This window comes from Galeopterus variegatus, unplaced genomic scaffold (assembly GCF_000696425.1).
Source record: "Galeopterus variegatus unplaced genomic scaffold, G_variegatus-3.0.2 Scaffold688, whole genome shotgun sequence".
Taxonomy (NCBI): Eukaryota; Metazoa; Chordata; class Mammalia; order Dermoptera; family Cynocephalidae; genus Galeopterus; species Galeopterus variegatus.
In genome coordinates, this window is record NW_007726799.1 from 471,788 (window position 1) to 495,434 (window position 23,647).

The 23,647-nt window shown below is 48.3% G+C and overlaps 1 protein-coding gene across 4 annotated transcripts in view; it reads right to left on the reverse strand.

Annotated features, from left to right (window-relative positions):
• PORCN (porcupine homolog (Drosophila)) overlaps positions 1-10,167 on the reverse strand; it is an 11,274-nt gene extending 1,107 nt beyond the window's left edge. Inside the window, exons 1-15 of one of the 4 annotated variants that reach the window (XM_008571459.1) lie at positions 10,024-10,099; positions 9,212-9,384; positions 7,829-8,021; positions 7,424-7,467; positions 7,242-7,313; positions 6,870-7,051; positions 6,659-6,789; positions 6,526-6,543; positions 5,338-5,352; positions 5,125-5,250; positions 4,865-4,965; positions 3,672-3,748; positions 3,516-3,579; positions 3,323-3,408; positions 2,194-2,304 (exon numbers count right to left, since the gene is read on the reverse strand). In XM_008571459.1, the coding sequence (XP_008569681.1) occupies positions 2,194-2,304; positions 3,323-3,408; positions 3,516-3,579; positions 3,672-3,748; positions 4,865-4,965; positions 5,125-5,250; positions 5,338-5,352; positions 6,526-6,543; positions 6,659-6,789; positions 6,870-7,051; positions 7,242-7,313; positions 7,424-7,467; positions 7,829-8,021; positions 9,212-9,347 (1,356 nt within the window). In that variant the 5' untranslated portion in view covers positions 9,348-9,384; positions 10,024-10,099. Of the gene's footprint in view, positions 1-2,193; positions 2,305-3,322; positions 3,409-3,515; positions 3,580-3,671; positions 3,749-4,864; positions 4,966-5,124; positions 5,251-5,337; positions 5,353-6,525; positions 6,544-6,658; positions 6,790-6,869; positions 7,052-7,241; positions 7,314-7,423; positions 7,468-7,828; positions 8,022-9,211; positions 9,385-10,023 lie in introns of all 4 variants that reach the window. The other 3 variants (XM_008571461.1, XM_008571460.1, XM_008571462.1) reach the window with 3 other exon arrangements.
• Positions 10,168-23,647: the final 13,480 nt, after the last annotated feature.

The window sequence follows — 23,647 nt, forward strand, 5'->3', positions numbered from 1 at the left end:
AAAAAAAAAAAAAAAAAAAAAAAAAAAAATCTCAGCTTCATGCATAATCTTCTTCCTATAGAACTGGCAAACATATCCAGGAAGTTTGAGAGGCACTCTGTGTCAGTGGGGCAGCAGGCACATTTATACATTGCTGGTGGGAGGGCAAAAAGGTAACCTCTCTACTGAGACTATTGGGAACAGATCCTACAGATATGTCTGCCCCTGTGTGACTGTATATGGGTACGAGGGTTCTTGCTGCAGGGTCATTTGCAATAGGAAAGGACTGGAAATCACCTGAGTTTCCACACTAAGGGACAAATTAAACTATGTCACATCCTCACAATGAAAAAAAATGAATGAAGTGGCTGGCTGGTTGGCTCAGTTGGTTAGAGTGCAGTATTATAACCCCAAGTTCAAGAGTTAGGATCCCCACAACGGCCAGCCACCAAAAAAACCCCAAAACAAAATTTCTAGTAGAAAAAAATGAATGAGGACACTGTACTGATGTGTAAGATTTTCAAGAATTACAGAACAATGTCATTTGTGTATTACTTTAGGGTAAAAACTGGAGGAAGGAAATTAAAATACATTTTTTATATTTGCTTGATATGCTTAAATTTTAGAAAGATATATTTTACAAAATGAATAAAGGTGACACGTGAGAGGACAGGGGATAGGGTGTGGGAGCAAGACTTTTCTCTGAATATCTCAAATACTGTTTGGTTTTTTAACTGTGTGATATGCATTAACTATTTTAAAATATTTTAATAAAAATAAAACAAAAACTTTATTTAAAAAGAAGCAAAACCCAGATTTTTGCACACTCAACCTGAATAAAAATTAAAAATTGCCTTTAGGGCCGGCCCGGTGGCGCACTGCTATAGTGCGCCGCTTGGGAAGTGCGGTGGCGCTCCCGCCGAGGGTTCGGATCCCACATACAGACCGGCCGCTCACTGGCTGAGTGAGGGGCGGGAGCAACACCGAGGGTTGCGATCCCGTGGCTGGTCCTGGTCCGGTACGGGCGTGACACTGAGGGTTGCGATCCGTTGCCAGTCACGAAAAAAGACAAAAAGGTCCCGCCCAGGGTTCGGATCCCACATACAGACCGGCCGCTCACTGGCTGAGTGAGGGGCGGGAGCAACACCGAGGGTTGCGATCCCGTGGCTGGTCCTGGTCCGGTACGGGCGTGACACTGAGGGTTGCGATCCGTTGCCAGTCACGAAAAAAGACAAAAAGGAAAAAAAAAATTGCCTTTAATGACAGAAAACATAAAATAAAGTTTTATTTTCAATGAAAAATTAAAACCCTAACTAAAAGAGAAGGAAAACCTGGATTCTGCAAGAGCCATATGAATAAACATTTTTAAAATTGTCCTTAATTTAAAAAGGAGTAAAATCTGGAATTTTCATACTCGAACAAAAATAGTGTATACATTTTAACATAAATTTTAAAGTAGCAGGGCTAGCCAGCCTGTGGCTCACTTGGGAGAGTGCGGTGCTGATAACACCAAGGCCACGGGTTCGGATCCCATATAGGGATGGCCGGTTGGCTCACTGAGTGAGCATGGTTCGCTCACTGGCTGAGCGTGGTGCTGACAACACCAGGTCAAGGGTTAAGATCCCCTTACCGGTCATCTTTAAAAAAAAAAAAAAAAAAATTTAAAGTAGCAGAATCCAGAGTTTGCACACCCAACCCGAGTAAAATAAAATATATATTTTTAAATTAAATAAGAAAGAAATCTTGTAGGCCGGCCCCGTGGCTCACTCAGGAGAGTGCGGCACTGGTAGCGCTGAGGTGCGGGTTCAGATCCTATATAGGGATGGCCAGTGCACTCACTGGCTGAGCATGGTACAGACCACACCAAGCCAAGGGTTGTGATCCCCTTACCGGTGGGGGGGGGGAAAAAAAAGAAAGAAATCTTGCAAATTCTACGTAAACAAAAATGAAGTGAAGTAATTAATATAAAAAAGTAAAATCTGGATTTGCACTCCATCTCTATAAAATGAATTTTATAAGTAAAATAAGTAAACAGATCTTGCACACTTCACCCAAATAAATGACCCAACAGTGTGACTCAACCAGAGGGACAATGGGAAGGAAGGACAGAAGCTCTGGCTGCATGAGCTAAGAAAAACAGCACGAGGAACTCATGCTTTGGCCTCCTGCCTTTGTCCTCCCCGGTTAAGCCCCCAGCCCAGGGCCCCACCTCACCTGCTCCTCTGTGGTGTCATCCACATCGACATCAAACAGGGAGCCAAGGTAGGCCAGGTGGAAGACAGCCAGGGCCCCAAAGAGCAAGTTTAAGGCTCGCACCCCCAAGCCCTGTGGGGGACAGATGGATACGTTTGGCAGCTGGACTTACTCCCTGTCCTCCACCTCCACCTGCGCAGGGAGCCCAGTGGGACACAAAAGGCACAGTGGGTTCCAGGAATGAGCATGGCCAGGATACCCCCTGAGATAGGAAAGAGATGGTTCAGGGAGCCTCTTGTGGGAGCTCAGAGGTATCCAAGGATGAGGATGCTGTCAGCAATGAGGGCATCCAGGTTGGGAGATGCAAACACTCAGGCAGAGGAGGAGGAATGGTGGGGCTCTGAGTCGGGGGTTTGTGGTGATGAACATCAGTGGGTGGGTGGGAAACAAATATGAGGTTGTCTGTACTTCTCATTGCAAACAGAATGAACAAAACAAAACAAAATCCCCATGCGCTAGAGGGCCCACACTTCTCACCGTCCTTCCCCTTGCTCACTCTGCTCAAGCCACACTGGCCTCCTCACTGTTCCTCAAAGATTCCAAGCCTGTTCCCATCTTAGGGCTTTTATGCTAGTGTCCCCTTTGCCTGGAATGCTTCCCTCTCTCACCTCCTTTAGTTAAAGGACCCCAAAATTACCTCGCCAGGGAGGCTTCCTGACCTCCTTATTGAAAATGGAAACCACCCACCCCCCGATTCTTCCCTTATGTATTTTCTCCTTAGCACTACTCACAATCTAACAAACTATTATTAGACTTTCTGACTTATTTTTTATTTACTGTCTCCCCATTAAAATGTTTGTCCCAGAGGGCTGGGACTTTGGTCTGTTTTGTTCACCACTGTGTCTCCAGCACCTAGAACAGTGCTCAGTGCATGTTCATTGGAGGAACGAATGCCAGGTGTGTATACAGCAGGTGCTCAATAAATGCCTGTTAGAGAAACAAATGCTAGTGAATAGAGGTGAGGTTACAGGGATGGCTCAGGCACCAGAAGAGGAAACTGGGCACACTCAGACAGATAAAAGATGGAGACCGAAGTAACATTTTTGAGAGGGAAGTACTGGGCATGAGGTTGCTCGGGCTGAAGCCTCACCGAGCGATGCTTGTGTGAACAGTCTGGCCGGCACCGCTTGGACAAGACACAGGCACTGAGGATCCGAGCCAGGCACTTCCGGAGGACTAGGGCAGTGGGGGGAGGTAAGGGGGTCAGGTTAGCCTCAGGGGATGGTGGCTCCAGCCCCCCCACCAACCTTCCATCTGTTAGCAGGGCTGAGCCCTGTACTCACCGTGCTCCACGTAAGTGATAAATGCCAGGGACAGCAGTACCGCCGCCAGGTGGAAGCTGAAGCCCTGGAGGGTCCCAAGGGGCAATGAGGTAAGTGAGGAGGAGGTCCTGCCACCCCCACCCAGCTTCCACCCTGATCCCTCTCCACCCTGCTCACGTGCAGGAGAGCGCTAGCTGCATAGGTGACCAGCACGGCTGAGAAGGTCCCCAGGCGCAGAGCATTCTTGAAAACATCTGGAGGGGGAGATGTGGGGCAAGATTCTCCTGAGATCCACCCTGACCTTCCTGGAGGGCCAGAGACAGGAGGAGGATACCCACAACCTTTTGGAGCCCCTAGGATAAAGTCCTTATGATGGCTTCAAACTTCACATGTCCAAAACATAGCTCCCAGTCTTCCTTCCCAACCTGCTCCTCCCACAATCTTAGTCTTCCCTCCCAACCTGCTCCTCCCACAATCTCCGAAGTTCAGTCAATGTCAACTCCAGCCTTCTAGTTCCTCAGGGCAAAACCCTTGGAATCACACCCTTGGAATCACACCCTTGATCTGCCCTGCCCCTACTCCCACGTCCAAACTCAGCAAATTCTGTCAGTTCTATCTGCAGAATCTACCGGAATCTGACCTAACCTCTCCACTGGCTGGCCTGGACTACAGCAGCCACCTCCTCACTGCTTTGTCTTCGGCTCTCCCTCAGTGTGTCCTCACAGCACCCACAGGGATCCTGTTACAACCCAAGTCAGCCCGTGGCCCTCCTCGGCTCAGATTCCTGCCATGGCTCCCGTCTCTCTCAGAGAAAAAGCCAGTCCTCTCCGTGGCCCGCGAGGCCCTACAGGACCTCTCTGACCTCACTGGCCCCCTCGCTCACTCTGCTCCAGCCCCCTGACCTTCTTGCTGCTCCTCGCACATGCCAAGCAAGCGCCCGCCTCAGGGCCTTTGTACCTGCTGTTCCTTCCATCTGTTACACTCCTCCCCCACCTATCTGCAGTCCTTGCTCGCTCACCTTCCTCCGGTCTTTGCTCAAATGTCACCTCCTCACTGAGACTTTCCCTGGCTAATTTATTTAAAATTGCAACACCCTTCTTCCTGCCAATACTCCTGAATCACCACCTTTGCCTGCTTATTATTATTATTTTTTTCCATAGCACTCACCACCACCAAACTATTGTGTATTTTTTTCTCTTGTTTATTATCTGCTCCCTCCACAAAATGCCAGCTCCAAAAGGGCAGGGATTTTTGGTAGTTTTTGGGGTGTCCCTGCTGTATCTTCAGTGGCTAGCATACAGTAGGTGCTCAATAAATGTCTGTTGTATGAATGTGTGAAAGGGCCCTGGAGTGGCGACTTGGTGACTCACAGTTATTTAGCCAATAAGACATGGGCAGGTTCCAGCTCGTGACAACTTCTACCATTGACCGGGGCAGCTCCACATTCAGTGGCTTGGACACCGTCAGGTCCCTGTGGGCAGAAGAGACAATTAAATCCATTCGGGATCTCAACCCATCTGACCGCCACACTTTTGTCTTGGCTGTCCCCTCCCCTGGGAGTGCCTTCCCTCCTCCCCGCAGCTCCTCTAGGCAGCACCCTGTGGGAGAGGAGACCCCAAGTCCTCCCCACCATTCCAGGTGATCCTTCTCCTCGGTGAAGCCAGCCCCCGCCAACGTGGCCGTAGCCTCAGACAGAAAGCCCACAAAATAGTTGCTGAAGTGGAAGGAAACAGCACTCTCGTAGGCTCGCAGCCACCTGGGGAGGAAGGATCAGGGGAGAGAGCGTCATGCCCAAGCCCTGGCATGACACCCCACCATGTGTCAACCCGCTCTGTAGACTCACCTTACCATGGTGCCCCTAGGGCCCCCAGGGGTCAGGAAGGCAGCAGAGAAGAGAGAAAAGAGAATCAGAGAGGCCCTGGAGGCTGGTGTGAGTTGTTTACAGACAAGACAGACAGAAACAAAGTAGCAAGAGAGGTGGACTATGATAATCACACACAGACATACACCATCAGGCAGTTAGTTTCATGTGGTTCCAATGGATGCATGAGATGTCCTATAACATGACGTGGCCCTGTAGCCTCACATGGCTAGACATATCGAACCAGCCACCATCAGAGGCCCTACCTCACAACCCTGCACCCTCAAACAGCCACACAGACACCCAGCTTTGAAGTACTCTCCCCTGACTCAGGCACGGAGACCATCAAACACCCCGGTATGCACATTTGCACACCCTGTCAGTTGTACAATCAGACATGGTCAAAAACAGGGAGCATCCGGCATTGGAGAAAGCATAGGTTCTGAAATCAGGCCTGGGATTAAAGCCTGGCTACGTAGCTGGGTGCCACTGGTCAAGTCACTTGACCTTTTGGAGACTCATTCAGCATCAGACATAATCAGCAGCCAGTGAGTTGGGGAGTGGGGTCATACAATCAAACAGCCAGATCAAATCCTGTCATCAAACTAGAGGCAGACAGTGGGTTCTACAGACAGGCACAGGAACATAGTTGGTCATGACCCCTCAGCTAGAAAACACCAAGCAGTCAGAGAAGGGAGACACAGGTAGAATCAATCACAGATTGGTGCATGACATGCCACAGTCAGACCTGCTCCTGGCCAGAGAGACAGCCACACATCCATCCCATCATTGACAATAGCACAGCCGGAACTCACAGTCCAACATTCAAGGAGTCAGTGGGCAATAGGCCAATAATCCATAATACCCCAGTCAGAGTCACAAACAGGTCAGAGCCACCAACCAACACACATGTCACTCCCCATTACAGTCGTGTCACTTGTTTCTAACAGCAAAACAGCTGAATAGATGGACAGCCAGACACATAGTATGTGTCCGAGCATCAGTCGTACGTGGAGTCACAGAGCCCATCTTGGTCAAACAGACAGCCCTGTCTAGTCATGGGGTAGATGGTCAGATGGCAGACGGTCGGACGTACTGAACCAATGGGTCAGAGGCTGTGCCCCACCCCCCAGTCAGCCCCACTCGCCCTCAGCACCTGCCCTCATTTACCTGGCTTTGCGTTTCTTGCTGTAGTAACAGAAGACAGACAGAACCATTAAGTGACAGGCTCAGAGTTGGGGAGACCCCAGGTCCCTACCCAACCCCCTCACTGCTGGGCAAGGGCCTCGAAGGCTGTGCTCACTTGCGAAGGAGGCGGTCACCGTCGAGGGGGATGAAGTATGGGAAGAGGTAGGGGCCCACACAAGTGGACAGCACAAGGCATAGCATGGCCAGCGCCAGGCTCCGGGCCCCCTTCTGCAGCCAGCGGCGGCTCTGTGGGGATCAAGGCTCCATGAACACTGCCCTGTGGCGGCTCCCACAGTCCTGGCCCACCTGTTCACCCAGGTCCTCACCAGCGGGCGGCCTTGGACAGCCTGTAGGTAGCTGTGGAAGGATATCCAGGGCCCAAAGACGATGGTGCCCACGAAGTAGAGGTAGCCCATGAACTCCACAGGCGAGGGCACTGCACCCACCTCACCCCGGTCCAGGTCGAAGCCCAGAGACACCGCCTTCATGGCCACGATCATCTGGGCCCCTATGGGTGGTGCCCATGGCCAAGTGAATGGGCGGAGAGCAGGTCAGCATGGGGGGATAGAGAGCACTGGGTGAGAGGTGGTAGGAAAGGGGGCTTCAAGGATGGATAGGTGGGCATGGGGTCAGACCGGCAGGTGGGCAAGTGGGCCAGGTCAGGCAGACACCCTTACTCAGAAGAGTCAGGCACATACATGAGATGGGACAGGCAGACTCGGGGGAAAAGCAGGGTGGGAAGAGACGCAGACACAAGGGGGTTGTGAGGGCTGGAGGACAAGGGAGAAAAGTGGGGGAGGAGAGACACAAGGTGGGGCAGTTAGGCAGTGTGGACTAGGGCAGGAGGGCTGGGGCAGGTGCGAGGGGCAAGACTCCTTACCTCGCATTTTGTGCCATGTCACGGTGTCCACCATGTGCATCTCACTGAGAAAAAAAGATGCTGGTCTTGGCCCCATGATCCCCCAACCTCCAAGACCACAGAAGGGGGATACCAAGGTGCCAAGAGGGTTCTGCCTTCCCCTGCCCTGCACAGCCTCATGGAGGAATAATTCTTCTAGGCTCCCTCCTTTGGGGGAGCCCATGCCCAACTTGTCCTGTACAGTCTCGTGAAAGGACAAGTCTCCCAGATTCCCTTCTGCAGGAACACTCCACACCCTCTCTGTTCTGTGCCTCCCATAGAACAACGATTCTCCCAGACACCCTCCCTGTCTTGGACAACGTCATCAGGGGCCTGAGGACCCACCCGCCATTCCAACAGTGTGAGGATGAGGACGCACATCCATACCCCATGAGTAGGTAGATGAGGATGGTGACGGAGAGGAAGACGCCGCGATGGGAGGAATGTCGGCAGAGGAACAGCACGAGGTAGCACAGGAGGCTGAGCAGCACGACCCAAACCATGTGCAGCTGGAAGAAGTGGTAGAGGCTGAAGAACCCGCCTGCCACGGTGCTCGCATGCTTCAGGTAGGATGGCAGCCCTTCGGGTGAGAGGGAGAGAGAAAGAGAGAGAAGGAGAGAAGGAGAGGGAGAGAACAAGAAAGGGAAGATTGGTGGGCTGCTAGGAAGGGGGGATGGTGAGGGCAGAGGGCAGAGCCTGGTAAAGGCCTAGAGGGTGGAATGCGGTGGGATTGAACGGGGCCCAAAGCAGGTGTTGAGGAGATGAAGAGGGTGGCAGGGTCTGGGTTTAAAGAAAAGATACATCTATAAAGGACATTTGGGGGACCCTGGAAGAAATTCAAATATCAATTTATGTTGGATTATATTGCCTCCAGGTTAAATTTCTTGGGGGGTGATTGTTGAGGCTGTGGTTGTGGGGGAGGATGTCCTTGTTCTTAGGGGCCACACACTGAAGGATTTGGGGTGAAGTGTCATGATGTCAGCACGTTATTCAAGTGATTGAGGAAGATGATAGATAGACGGACAGGTAGAAAGACAGGTAGAGCAAGCTAATGTGGCAAGATGTTGACAGTTGGAGAATCTGGCGACGCATATAAGGGTGTTCGTTGTACTATTCATTCAACTTTTCCGTAGCTTTGAAATATTTCAAAATAATAAATGTGGGAAAAAACAAAACACGCATTTAAAATAAAAGAAAAAGAAAGTGTAGAACCTCTGAATAGCAGATTTCCAGAAGTCTCAGCATCCTATAGGAACCTTGGGGACCTGGAATTTTATCATTTGGATTCAGGCATGCTATGATTGTAGAAATATCACAGAATCCTAGGATCCAGAAATCTCATCATGCCCTAATTAGAGAAATCCAGAAACCCAACATTTTGGAAGCCTAGAATGTGAGAATTTCAACTTGTCAGAATCTCCAAACCCTGTAACCACGGTACTTTGGGATTCCACAACCCTGTGATATCAAAATTGCAGAATCTTATAATCTTGGGATGTAGACATTTCAGGATTCCAATATCCAATAATCTCAGCTTTCCAGAATCCCAGAACCCAGGAATACTGAAGGGCATGGCTTGGCATGCCAGGATGTGGCTTAGTGTAGTGTGATAGAATGGGGCTTGGCATGGTGGGATGTGATGGAGTTGGACATGCTGGAGCCTGGCTTGGCACGGCAGGACATAGCAGGTTAAGGTGCAGCTTGGTGTGGATAAACGTGGCAGGTGTGACATGGCCTGGTGTGGTGGCACGTGGTGTGGCAGGCACTTACCAAGCCTCCAGAGGAGGCGGCAGGCGAGGCAGATGGCAAGGAGCAGCCAGATCTGGTCAAGTCCCTGCTGGGCAGTAGGAAGGAGACAGCCCTGCAGTAGCTGCTGGAAAAATTCCTGGCGGCTGAAGGTGGCCATTGTGGACCCCCACGGATGGATGGACAGATGGATAGATCTGCCAAAGAGGGGACACAGAGGGAGTGGAATGTCCATGGGGCAGACTAAGCAAGGGATGGACTTGAGTGCTCAGATTTCAGTTTGGGGCTGACCAATCAACATAGAGACAGGGCACTGGGGGTCTGGGGGGGAGGGTGTGAGCATCAGGTACATCAGACTGAGCCACCAACTGTATGTGGGGAGGTGTTCTGGATGCACACACACAGCCTGTGACCTGCGATGAATGAAGGACCTCTGTCTCCTGAAAGCTGTAAACAGTTCAGTCCGATGGTGATCAAATGGTGTACATTCTAGGCCCGTATATCAAATGGAGCGCGGGGGGTGGGGGGAGCTCCCTGGTTTCCAAGGTAGACTTGCCCTGTGTGGAGGGCCGTGTGCATGTCTCCTTGTATTGATGTGGGGGTGTCCTGGATCCCTGCCCTCCCCATCTCACCCCCACCTGGCGAGTGGCCGCCAACAAAGTCCTGCCCAGGTCCGGGGACTGCAAGGAGATGGAGGTGGTCGTAGAAGACATAGCAGAAGGGAGAGAGGAAAGGTGATGGGGAGGGTTTCCCAGGACACACGCGACAGATCCGCGCTCCGGGAGCCGGGCTCGGATGGGAGCGGGGGAGCTGCGAGCCCACTGCTGTCGACCTACCTGGCAAGAAGGAAACTGTGGTTCTGGAGCCGGGGACTTGCTGCTGCCGCCACCGTTGCCGCCTCCTCCGGGCAGCCTCCCCTGCAGGCCGCAAGGCCGGGACCAGCAGCGGCTCCCAGCGCGGCGAGGCGAGCGGGCCCTTTAAATCCCGGGGAGGCCCGGCAGCCAGCTCAGCCAATGGGAGAGCGGGAGAGGGGCGGGGACCGGAGGAGGGGAACGGGAGGATGGAGGAAGGAGGAGCGGTGGGGATGAGGGGCTCGGGCAGAGCGTTAGTGCCCGCACCTTTCCCGCTTGCTGCCATCCTGGCTGTCCAAGAGCAAACTTCCGAATCGCCAGATCTAACCCTTGGAAGCTGAGATGGGAAAGATGGGGGAGGAAGGAGGGAAAGCCCTTCTCCCTCCACTGCTCCCCCGCGCACCTCCCGTGCACACTGTTGTGTCCCCTTTCACAGATGGGAAAATAAACCGAGGTCTCTCCTTCCCCATCTTTTGAGGGAACTGAAGGAACCTCCAACCTTCCCCACTTCCAGGGACCGGCTAGGAACATTTATAAGTAATAAATGTTCCTTATAGGAACGCGAATTAGGAGCACAAATTAGGCACCTGTGTTTCCCTTGGCGACTAACTGTGAGCATTTGGCTTGAGTCTGAGAACTGGTTTGCCTGCTTAATTCCCCATCGGATTCAACCCTGTGTTGAGGGTGACCCTAGCGACCACTAAGTGTTTCCTGTGAACCAGAAGGAGGCTAATATGGAGCACTCGTAAAGAGGGCATTTATAAAAGCATTTACAGTGGCGCCAACAAAGATCTGTATTGGACTCTATCTGCACCAATGCTAAGGATTTATGCAGCACCTTCTGTCTGCCAACCCGACCCTGCAGTCTCTGGGTACTCCACTTTCTCTTTAGGGTGATGAAGGGCTATTTTCCCCAAACAGCAGTTATTGGGCACTTGGCTATAATGTGGAAGGGAGAAGTTGGACCCCACCCTGACCTGAGAAGCCAAGGAAAACAGTTTCTAACCAGATTAATGCCTGCCTGTGTGGTGCTGGGCAAATCGTGTTCACTCACCTGTCTTTGGTGTCCCTTTCTGCTAAACAAAAGAGTGGGATTAGCCGTTCTTTGCTTGGGAACACCAATAGCAATTGAAGAGAAATGTATGTCTCTTTTCTTTTTAAAGCAAATTTTAACATGAAGTTAAATGGAGTTTTAGCTCAAAATTAATATTCATGTATTACAAATGAAAGCATTTAACACAGTAAGAATATATATGAATTATCTATCTATCATGCACATGCACGAATACCAATTCCTTTCCTTAACAACAGAATACAAGCCATAAATCTTACGAATTAGATTTCATTTTAATTTTTTTTATTAGTTGTTAAATACACTCTAAATAGAGTCAACAATGACCCATGGCACTTGCTAAAATATTTCCCTTAGTTACAAGACTTGGCATTCAAAACTGGAAGATCCTCACTATGTGTGTGACGTTCACAGACTTGATTGTTTCCATCGATGCTTCTGATGTGTGTGATAAAGAACTAGTATCTAGATTCTAGGACATATAAAGAACATCTACAAATGAATAAGAAAAGGACAAACAATACAGTAGACAATGGACAGCGAATACGAATACATAATTCATAGCAGAAGACATCTGAAATGACCAATATGTATAATACAAGGATACTTCAAAAAGTTTGAGGAAAAAAAGAATTAAAAGATAATATGAATCTTTCCATGAACTTTTCGATGACCCCTCGTATATGAAAGGATAACCCAATTTCTTTAGTTATCAATTAAATGCAAAATTAAAATAACAGTGAAAGACCATTTCACATCTACCAGATATGGTGTTTCATGTTTTTATCACTGGAGCTTAATAGAGAGTGGGCACTCAGTAAATGTTTATCAAATTTTATAGCTGTTGTAGTCATTCTGGGTTATGGTTTCTGGGGCATTTTAAATGGTCTCCCCATAATTAAAGATATGCAAATTAAAACAATAAGATCTTTTTTTTTTTGCTTATGGACTGGCAAAAAATGCCAACCCTCATAATAATAACATATCTATTCTTTCTTTTTATAATTTATATATAATCCTTCTGAACTATGTAATACCTTTCCGAACTTTTTTTTTTTTTTGGCTGCTGGTAGTTTAGGGAAACTGAATCCTTGACCTTGGTGTTGCAAGCCCACAGTCTAACCAACTGAGCTAACTAGCCATCCCTGAGCTGACTGATACTGGTTGCAGATATGATGCCCTTTTAACTAAACACTTCAGTGTGAATTTCCTAAGAACAAGAATTTTCTTACTTTCCTACCAGCAGAGTATAAGGGTTCCAGTTTCTCCACATCCTCACCAGTACCTGTTATCTGACTTTTTGAATCTAGCTATCCTAGTGGGCATGCCAATAATGTCCTTCCATAGAAAAAGGAAATCCTAGGCCAGGAGATACACTCTGTTATCAGGTCTTTTTCGTCTCCTCCAATCTGGAGCAATGTCTCAGTCTTTCCTTAACTTTCCTGATCTTAATGTTTTTGAAGAGCACAGGCCAATTCTTTGGAAGAATGTCTTTCAGTTTGGGTTTATCTGATGTCTCCTCATGATTAGATTTGGATTACGCATTTTCGGCAGGAATTCCACAGCAGTGACACTGTGTTCTTCTCAGTGTATCGGGAGTCACAAGATAATGGTTAGTCCCCAAATTGTTGGTACTAGCTTTGATCATCTGGTTAAGATGGTGTCTTCCAGTTTTCACCACTGTAAATTTACAATTTTCCCTTTGTAATTACTAAGTATCTTATAGGGAGAGACTATGTAACTCTCCCATTCTTTTTGTTTATTTGTTGTTTTTTGTTTTGTTTTGTTTTTTGGTGGCCTGTACAGAAGGAACCTGTAACCTGTAACTCTCCAATTCTTTTCTCAAACTTCTACTCACTAGTTTAGCATCCATTGGTGATTCTTACCTGAAGTAATTACTACTTTGATGATGGCCAGATGATATTCTTTTACACGTATAGCTGGGATTTTACCAAGGAAGAGCTTTTCTGTCTGTCTTTCTATCTGTATGGAACTCATGGATTCCTTTTTAATTTACAAGTTAAAATCAGTTACTATTTTCATTATCTATTTATTTTAAAAATAGCTTAATTGTAGGGTCGGCCCATTGCTCACTTGGGAGAGTGTGGTGCTGTTAACACCAAGTCCCCTTACAGGTCATTTTTTTAAAAAATTAAAAAATTAAAAAATAAAAATAGCTTAATTGAGATATAATTTACAAACCATAAAATTCACCTGTGTTAGATGCACAATACAATGGTTGTTAGTATATTTACAGGCTTGTGTAAAAATCACCGCAGTATAATTTTAGGACATTTCAATTGCCCTAAGAAGAAACCTTTTGCCCATTAGCCATCAATCCCTATCTCCCCTGACAGCCCTAGGCAACTACTAATTGCTTTCTGTCTCTATAGATTTGCTTATTCTGGACATTTCATGTAAATGGAATCATATATGTGGTCTTTTGTGTCGTGTCTTGTTTTGTCCACTGAGCATAATTATTTTATTTTTTACAGTTTTTTGTTTTGTTTCGTTTTTTTTTTTTTTTTTTTTTTTTTTTTTTTTTTTTTTTTTTTTTTTTTTTGGCAGCTGGCTGGTAAACCCATGACCTTGAGGTTGCAAGGCTGTGCTCTAACCAACTGAGTTAACCAGCCAGCCCTTGTTTTTGTTTTGTTTTGGTGGCTGGCCTGCAGGGGATCCAAATCTCTGACCTTCATGTTATCAACACCGAGCTCTAACCAACTAAGTAACCGGCCAGCCATACTGGTTTTTTTTTTTTTTTTTCCTTTTTGTCTTTTTTCGTGACCGGCAACGGATCGCAACCCTCAGTGTCGCGCCCGTACCGGACCGGGACCGGCCACGGGATCGCAACCCTCGGTGTTGCTCCCACTCCTCGCTCCCCCAGTGAGCGGCCGGTCTGTATGTGGGATCCGAACCCTCGGTGGGAGCGCCACCGCGCTCTCAAGCAGTGCACTGTAGCAGTGCGCCACTGGGCCGGCCCATACTGGTTTTTTAATTGTGATAAAATACACATAACATAAAAGTTACCATCTTAACCATGTTTTTTTTTTTTTTTTTTTTAAAGATGACCGGTAAGGGGATCTTAACCCTTGACTTGGTGTTGTCAGCACCACGCTCAGCCAGTGAGCGAACCAGCCATCCCTATGTGGGATCCGAACCCGGGGCCTTGGTGTTATCAGCACCGCACTCTACCGAGTGAGCCACGGGCCGGCCCCATCTTAACCATTTTTAAGTGTACAGTTCAGTGGCATTAAGCACATTCACATTGTTGTGCAACCAACACCACCATGCATCTCCAGAATTTTTTCCATCTTCTCAAACTGAAACTCCATACCCATTTTTTTTTTTTTTGTCTTTTTTGTCTTTTTCCGTGTCCGGCAACGGATCACAACCCTCAGTGTTGCCCCCGTACCGGACCGGGGACCGGCAACGGGATTGCAACCCTCGTCGTTGCGCCCGTGCCTCGCTCAGCCAGTGAGCGGGAATCGGTCTGCATGTGGGATCCGAACCCTCGGGCGGGAGCACCGCCGCGCTTCCCAAGCGGCGCACTATCCAGTGCGCCACCGGGCCAGCCCGAAACTCCATACCCATTAAACACTAATTCTCCATTCCCTTCTCCCCCCAGCCCCTGGCAGTCACCATTCTACTTTCTGTATCTACAAATTTGATTACTAAGTACTCCATATAAGTGGAATCATACAGAATAGTATTTGTCCTTTTGTGACTGACTTATTTCAGTTAGCATAATGTCTTCAAGGTTCATCCATGTTGTAGTATGTGTCCTTCCTTTTTATGGCCAAGTAATATTCCATTGTGTGTATATACCACATTTTGCTTATCCATTCATCCATTGGTGGACACTTGGGTTGCTTCCATCTTTTTGGTTATTGTGAATAATGCTACTCTGAACATGGATGTACAAATATCTCTTCGAGACCCTGCTTTCACTTCTTCTGGATATACATAACCAGAATTGGAATTGCTGTATCATATGGTAGTTCTATGAGGGTACTTCAAAAAGTTCACTGAAAGATTTGTATTATCTGTTTTCTTTGGGGGGGGTGTGTGTGTGGCACTAGCCAGTACGGGGATCAGAACCCTTGACCTTGGTGTTATCATTATATTATATTTTAATTCTATTTTTCCACCAACTTTTTGAAGAATCTTTGTATTATTAATTTTTTGAGGAATCTGTGTTTTCCACAGTTGCATTCAGTTCCACAATTTTACATTCCCACTAACATTAATTTTCCCCATCTTTGTTAATTGTATTTATTTTAAAAGTATGTGAAACATTAAGATGGTTTCAAAAGTCAGAACTAGGGCCGGCCCGTGGCTCACTCGGGAGAGTGCGGTGCTGATAACACCAAGGCCGTGGGTTCGGATCCCATATAGGGATGGCCGGTTCGCTCACTGGCTGAGCGTGGTGCTGACAGCACCAAGTCAAGGGTTAAGATCCCCTTACCGGTCATCTTTATTGAAAAAAAAAAAAAAAAAGTCAGAACTAGATCAAAAAGTGGGAATGTGGGGGGTGCCACAGCCCTTAGTCCCGCTCCTCCTCCTTCCTCCTTCTTCCATGCCATTCCTTCCCCTTTTCTCTCTCCCCCTCCCTCCCAACTGCTCTGCAACAACATCCTAGCATGTAAAGAATAATATTAATAAAGTTACATTTTCTTTAAAAAAAAAAGTGAATGTGAAATAAATAAATAAATAAATAAATAAAAGTATGCTCAGAGAAGTGTCTCTTCTCTGTCCTCTACCTTCCACCCAGCTGCCACCCATTGCCTCTAGGCAATCTCAATAGTTTCTGCTTTATCTTTCCTATGTTTCTTTTTGTAACGATAAGCAAATACATGTATGTTTTCTTTTATCATCTTGTTTCTTTTTTTTTTTTTTTACAGCAGCACTTTTTTTTCTTTTTTTCAAAAAGATGACCGGTAAGGGGATCTTAACCCTTGACTTGGTGTTGTCAGCACCATGCTCAGCCAGTGAGCAAACCGGCCATCCCTACATGGGATCCGAACCCGTGGCCTTGGTGTTATCAGCACCGCACTCTACCGAGTGAGCCACGGGCCGGCCTTTTTTTTCTTTTTTTAAATTTAAAAAAATTTTTTAATTTATCAGTATAGTTGATTTTTTAATTTATCAGTAGTTGATTTTCGAGTCCCTTTAAATCATCTTGTTTCTTACATGAAAGTCTGTATACTGTACATACTTTTTTGCACTTTTCTTTTTTCACTTAACAGTATGTCCTGGAGATCACTCCTCATTAGTTCAGAGATTTCTTTTTTTTTTTTTTTTTTAAAGATGACCGGTAAGGGGATCTTAACCCTTGACTTGGTGTTGTCAGCACCACGCTCAGCCAGCGAGCCAACCGGCCATCCCTATATGGGATCCGAACCCGGGGCCTTGGTGTTATCAGCTCCACACTCTCCCGAGTGAGCCACCGGCCGGCCCTAGTTCAGAGATTTCTTCCTTGATTATTTTACAGCTGCATAGGACTCCATTGTGTGAATGTATCACGGTTTATCAACCATTGCCTAGGTATAGTAACTGATATTGTTTCCAGTATTTTGCAATTATAAACCATCGCTGCAATAAATAACCTTATGCAAATGCATAGTATTTTCACATTGTTGGAGGTGTATCTTCAGGGTAAATTGCTGGAAGGAGTTGCTTGGGCCAAAGAGAAACGTGTTTTTGTTAGATGCCAAATTCTCCATTGGGGTTGTAAAAAGGACTTTTTAAAAAGCACAAAGAAGAAGAAAAGCTGCTCTTCACAAAAGAAACCAGTCTTTCTCACTGCCATCCAATAGTCCATGTTGGTTTTAAGACCGAGGGATTAAATTTCACAAAGACTTATTTTTTACAGAGTGATTTAATTTCACCATTGTTGGTGCGTCTGCTGATGGCTACACCCTCCCACACATGACCTCACACTGCCATAAGAACTGCCCTTTTATTTTATTTTTTTTTGTCTTTTTTCCGTGTCCGGCAACGGATCGCAACCCTCAGTGTTGCCCCCTTACCGGACCGGGGACCAGCAACGGGATTGCAACCCTCGGTGTTGCTCCCGCGCCTCGCTCAGCCAGTGAGCGGGAACCGGTCTGTATGTGGGATCCGAACCCTCGGGCGGGAGCGCCTCCATGCTTCCCAAGCGGCGCACTTATCCAGTGCGCCACCGGGCCGGCCAGAACTGCCCATTTTAAAGAGGCAGCAACTGAGGCTCACATGTGATAAGCAACTTGAGCAGCCTTCTATGGACAAATATCTGTGACTCAAAGCCTGTCTGGGCTACAGGCGGCTTTAGAGATTAAGTATTTGTTTCTCTGTGAGATCCCAGATCTTCTAGAAAATCTGATGAAAGCCAAGAGCCATCTCCTTAGGAACACACTGAGAAAGAGTAAAGCAGCCCCTGAAATCTGGGAGCTGGCCTGACACACACAGCTAGGCCTTGGTGTTCTCCTGTTGAACATGAACAGTTGCACAAAACATCAACAGATAGGGCTGCTCTGTAACTGTGATGGATCAAGACAAAAACATGACCAGCCTGTCATCTTGCCTGAACATGGACACATGAATATTGTCCAAACCACAAAAATGACCAAATATCCTCCTAACCTGGCTAATATGCTATTTCTTTTTTTTTTTTTTTTTTTTTTAAAGATGACCAGTAAGGGGATCTTAACCCTTGGCTTGGTGTTGTCAGCACCAGGCTCAGCCAGCGAGCTAACCGGCCATCCCTATATGGGATCCGAACCCGGGGCCTTGGTGTTATCAGCACCACACTCTCCCGAGTGAGCCATGGGCCGGCCCCTAATATGCTATTTCTTTACTAATTACAGCTTTAGCCTCCACTCTAGTTTGCCCTTCTAGACAGGATTTATTGAGAAACCCAATAATGGAATTACCCCCACTTCCTATCCAGAGCAAAGCCCTGATTCCCTAATCCCTTCTGCAAATCACCTAACACAAGCCCAAATTCTATCATAAGTTCTTTCCACCACTCTTTTACTGAGACCACCCCCCCTCACCCAGTTCCCCACAGTCTGTGGCCTCCCTTGTTGCAATGAGCAATAAACCCAACTTGTTCAATCACAGATGTGTTTCTGGGATTCTGGTTGGAGGGCTTTGACAGCACTCACAGAGTTGGCTGCAAGTTCAAGGGCTCTTTGGAACCCCATCTATGGATGCCTCTAGTCCACAGACTCCTAATTAACTGGCTTTGAGCCTAGAGCCTTACTAATACCATTAAACAGATGGAGAAACAGAAGTCTAGGCAAATTAAGTGAGTTCTTCAAAGTCCCACTGTGAACTAGTAGCTGAGTAGGAACTGGAAACCATAGACACTGACTCCAAGGTGAGACATGGGACAAGCAGACATGGGACTCATCCCCAAGCCCATCCCTGACACAACAATGTCTTCCTGGTACAGGCCACAGAACTACCCAGCAGGACATGCTCATCTCTGAAAGATGGCTTCATTCCCTTTCTGCCCTAGCTTTCTCTCTGCAGAATGGGCCAGTGAGATCCCAGGTTGACGTGAGGGATAAGGGAACCCCACACTGGGGTTGTCCTCAAGGAGGCTCAGGCAGTGAGGTCTCAGCTTAAAGGAGCCTTGTCTTTCCTGGCCAGCTACTCTGTTTCCTGGAATCTGCATCCACACGGATCCTATCAACAGTAGCATACTTCATCCTCATCTCAGTTTCCCTCTGCCTACTGCCCTGCCTTTGCCCACACCCTCTGCCTAGAGCCTTCTCCATTCCCTTCTCATCCCTGAGCTCTTGTAATTTCCCTTCAAGATCCAGCAACTCTGAGGAGGGAGAGACCTTTCCCACCTCCTGCCTCTGAGACCCTCATGCCCTGGACAGACCCTCTCTCCATAGGCTTTTATTACACAGAAGTGTCTGACTGTTTCCCCACGAGGTAGTGCTGCGTCTCTGTCCTGTCTGGGACCCTGGTGCCTGCACTGGGATTGGCTTTCAGGCGATGTCTCGCAAGTATTGACTATGGACCCATCAACCAGCTGAATAACAAGGGTGGGGAAGAGATGGGTGCTGCTGGCCTCTCCCTCCCCGGAGAATACTTGGGATGGGGCTGCCACTGGACTCTCTGGCTTTGGGGGTCACTGAGGCCCCTCGTCACCCTGTGGCCCCATTGCCCTTGGTTTCCCACCCCACCCCACCTGTAGGCTGTTGCCCCCCTTCCTTTCAGGGCCAGCTGGGGCCTTCCCATAGCTCCTGGCAGTCCAGGGCCTTCCGGCACATTGTCCCCTGCCCCAAGTCCCCCTGGCACCGCAAGATCACACCACCTTCACGTTGAGCTGTCAAGGCTGAAGGCCTTTCCTGACTAGGGCTGACACCCAAAAGGCTGGCAGCACCGGGCAGGGGGGCTGGTTTGGCCACTGAGCCCTGTTCCCTGTCAGGGATGTCATTCCTAGGACACATCCTCTACTGTTCTCCCAGCTCTTGCTCCCTGTGAAAGAAACTCTATCCAACAAAGCCAACAGTGCTCAGTGCTCCTGACAGAGGCCTAGGATGGTTTCTTAGAATAAAAATTCAGCTACCCTCAGGAAAATTCAGAAGCTGCTGCCCTCGAGGAAATCTTAGAGCCCCAGCTGGGAGCGGCCTTACCTTCTGGTTCTCTTCCCTTGGCAACATGGCTGTGCATCCCGCAAGCCCCACAAGCTCTGCGGAGCCAGGTACACTGGAGTGTACATGCCTGATGCCCCTGACCACGCTGGGTCCCTGGAACATGTCCCCAGAGCACATGGAGTGTACCAGAGCTCATGATCACATCTGCATACTCTCCAGCTGTCTAAGCATCCATTCGTCCATCTTGGGGACATGTCCTACAAATGACATCCTTCCTGAGGTTTAGGGTCTTTTTGTGTCTCTGAATTGCAGGCTGGAGGTTGTCACATGTGTCTCCTTGGAGCCTGGAGCAAGAGCAGGCTGGCCACCTAGGCTTCTGACCACACTCTCTGGGTGCTGGCTCTTTTGCTCAAAAGCTATCCCTGGCTCTCTAGAGCCAGGAATTAAGAGCCCCTGCTCAGTTTCCCAGTGCCAACTTCTGCCTCAGCCCTCCATCCACTCTATGCTTCAATCGCACTCATTCTCTCTTACACCTCCCATGCTGTTCCTACTTCCAGCAATGCCCTTCCTCCTCCTCTTCCCTGGCAAACACCGACAGATCTGTCAGCACTCAGCTAAAGTGTCACTGTCATAACCAAATGCTCCTTGGGGTATCCACATCATCGACCACAGAATCATGCAGTGAATATATGCCTGTATCTGTGTCTCCAGCTAGACTGAGAAGACCTAAAGGACAGGAGATGGATATGGATCATCTCTGTCCTCCCAATGCGTGGCACAAGGCTGGATCCCCAGCAGTCATGAGTCATGTGCGTGGGCGGATGAATGCATAGGTGGGTAGGTGGGAGAATGATGGGTGGATGAATGGGTGCAAGGCTAGGCGAGTGGTTTGGGAGAAGAATTGTGGGTGGATGTACAGAAGAGTGGGTTGATGATGATTCTAATGTTCTAACTGGTCCCATCTGCTTCCTGATCCTCCCCTCTGACCCTCTCACACGGAACTCATCTTTAATGATCCAGGAGAACAAACCTCCCTCATTCAAACAATCAGTGTTAGAAACTGATGCTTGGTGAATACGTACGTACCTATGCAACAGGTTTGGAGCAGAGCCAAACTGACAGGCTGATAGCCGGACAGACAGATGCCTCAGAGGAAGGGAGCAGAAGAGCCTGGAGCTCAGATGTGCCTGGGAGGGCCATCTGCTGTGAATGGAGACGTACAATGGGAAGGCTGTTACTCTTTCCTCCTAGACTGCCTTTGAGCCGCTGGGTCCATTGAGCACTTGGAAGTCTCCTCGGAGCTGTATGCTTTTGCCACGCTGCTCTAAATTCTACCAGAAGATGAGATCATTTCCAGTGAGGCTTTGTCTTCTTCATATAGCCTGTGCCACAAACATGTTTAACTGCTTCTGGGAGTCATTGACATTTTAGTACAAGTTACCTTTTAAATGTCACGGAGGACAGAATTCTGGCAGCTGAGAGAGATGGGGTAACGTTACAGCATAAAACTGAGTACCTCCAAGTAGTGGGCAGAGAGGGACTAGGGCTGCTACTGGTTTTACTTAAGGATTCTGTGGTGGCCTACCATAGTCAACTCAGCACCTCTTCCCTCTTCTATTTAACACCACCCTCCATTTTCTTTCTTCCTTCCTTCCTTCCTTCCTTCCTTTCTTTCTTTTTTTTGGTGGCTGGCCAGTAAGGAGATCTGAATCCTTGACCTTGGTGTTACCAGCACTGGGCTCTAACCAACTGAGCTAACTCCATTTTCTTTAGATGACACACCTCACCTCGCTCCAGGGCATTTGGTTCTTGTGGGGCTAACTCCCTATCCCTCACTGCTCCTACCCAAAGCTCCAGGAGTTGAACCCATGACTAACCTGGCCAATCTGTCATCCTGACCACAGGGTCAGGAATGGGCATGTGTCCCAAGTCAGGCCACATGACCTAAAGCTGGAACTGAAGGGGAAGAGGATTCTCTGTCTGTTGGGGCTCCTAGCTGTCCGGGGCTATGGGAGGCAGCCACCACATGGGAGAACTTGCTGAGGGTCAAGCCATCAAAGAAAAATCAGATCCCCTTCCTGGAGAGAGGGACACCCAAAGCTCACTCTGCCCCAGGTCTTTTCCCTTACCCAAATAACTCCCTTTAACCTTAAGCTGGTTTGATGTGTGTTTTGTGTTTTATTTTTTTATTTTTTGGCGGCTGGCTGGTACAGGGATCTGAACCCCTGACCTTGGCATTACAAGGCGGCACTCTAAACAACTAAGCTAACCAGCCAGACCAAAGTGAATCCGTCCGTCTTTTCTGTTTTTTTTTTTTTTTTTTTGGTGGCTGACCAGTAAGGGGATCTGAACCCATAACCTTGGTGTTATAAGGCTGTGTTCTAACCAACTGGGCTAATTGGCCAGCCCTGACATGTGTTTCTGCCTCTTAAAATCCATAGATCCCTGAAGAGTACATCTGCCTTCCTTCCCTCTCAGCCCATGTGGGGTTATCTTCCCATTTTGCAGATTGGACCTCTGAGGTCGGAGCACACCAATGCCACAGATAGGAGTGAGGATCAGAAGGGACCCCTCAGGCCACTGAGTCCATCCCCCACAAGTTCCCCAGGCAAGTCTCAGGAGTGGCCTGGACCTCCTCCTCAGTGACCAAGCAATTTGGGCAACTGGGCTCTTGGCAGACTCTGCCATGAGACTTCCTGTGCTGTGGAGGGGAGTGTGTTTTTCCTTCTTATCTGGTTTCCAAGAGCATGGCCTGGTTGGGGGAGCTTCAGCTTCCGGCTGTTATGCTCCTGGAGAGCATCCATTCTTTCCCAAAAGTCCTCAGCAATTCACAGCTCCAAAGTGCCCATTGTGCACATGGAAGAACCAACTGGGAAGTCACCCCACAGTTACCTGTCGGGAATTGTGCTCTTCTTGTGCTCCTCCCCCTTTGTCCCCTGGGCCCTAGGATCTCCTGGATGGCAGCATGGGGGTTCCAGAGAGAGCAAGCCAGGCATGTCCTTCCTGGCCAGCAGTCTGACCTCCCTGATCCATCACCCAAAAAGAACTTGGTGGTTGATTTATCCAAGGCTGAAGCAGCTGGTTCCTACTAGGCCAGCATCTGGTAGGGGTCCCAAGCATGCTTTCAAAAATGTCTGCCACTGGAAGTTCTGCAAAATGAACAGACTCAATAACTAACAGCTGATGCATAGTGAGTGCTTACTCTGTGCCTGGCAACAGAGCTTCGTGTCCATTATCTCATTTATTTACTTATTTTGGATGGCTGGCCAGTACTGGGATCTGAACTTTGACTTTGCAGTTATCAACACCATGCTCTCGCCAACTGAGCTAACTGGCCAGCCCTGGAACCACAATTATCTGCATTTTATAGGCAAAGAAGCTGAGGCATGGCCACTGAAATAACCTGCCTGAGAATAAAGCCCTTCCCACATGTGTCACTAGCACAGAAGCCCAGGATGGCAATGGGGGCATTTCAGCACAACCCCGGGCTGGTTGTGTCTTGGATCTGAATCAGGGTACAGCACAGAGGGTGAGAACTGATAGGGGCGGGTAGGGCCCTCACCACAGAGCATCACTCCACATGCCCCCGGTAGAGGTATGTCACAGCCCCCCATTTCACGCCCTGTGCAAAGCACAGCCTCCTCCCTCCAGGAACAGGGCAGAGCCCAGAATAGCCTCAGTTCAGCTCTGTCTCCCATCCCAGTCCCTGAGGGTCACTTCAAGCAATTCCCCCCTTTTTCCCCTTGGTGATCTCATCTGTATTATGAGCTATAGACGCAGTGAAAGGATTATTTCCAAAATATTAACATTATGACTCATACAAGTATAAAGTGAACACATTTCAAAGATTCTATTTTGATCATTTATTAATGAGGGAACTGGTAAGATGTTATAATAGGCTCAAAGGAGAATTTAACAGTCATACAGGCTACCAGGGATACTG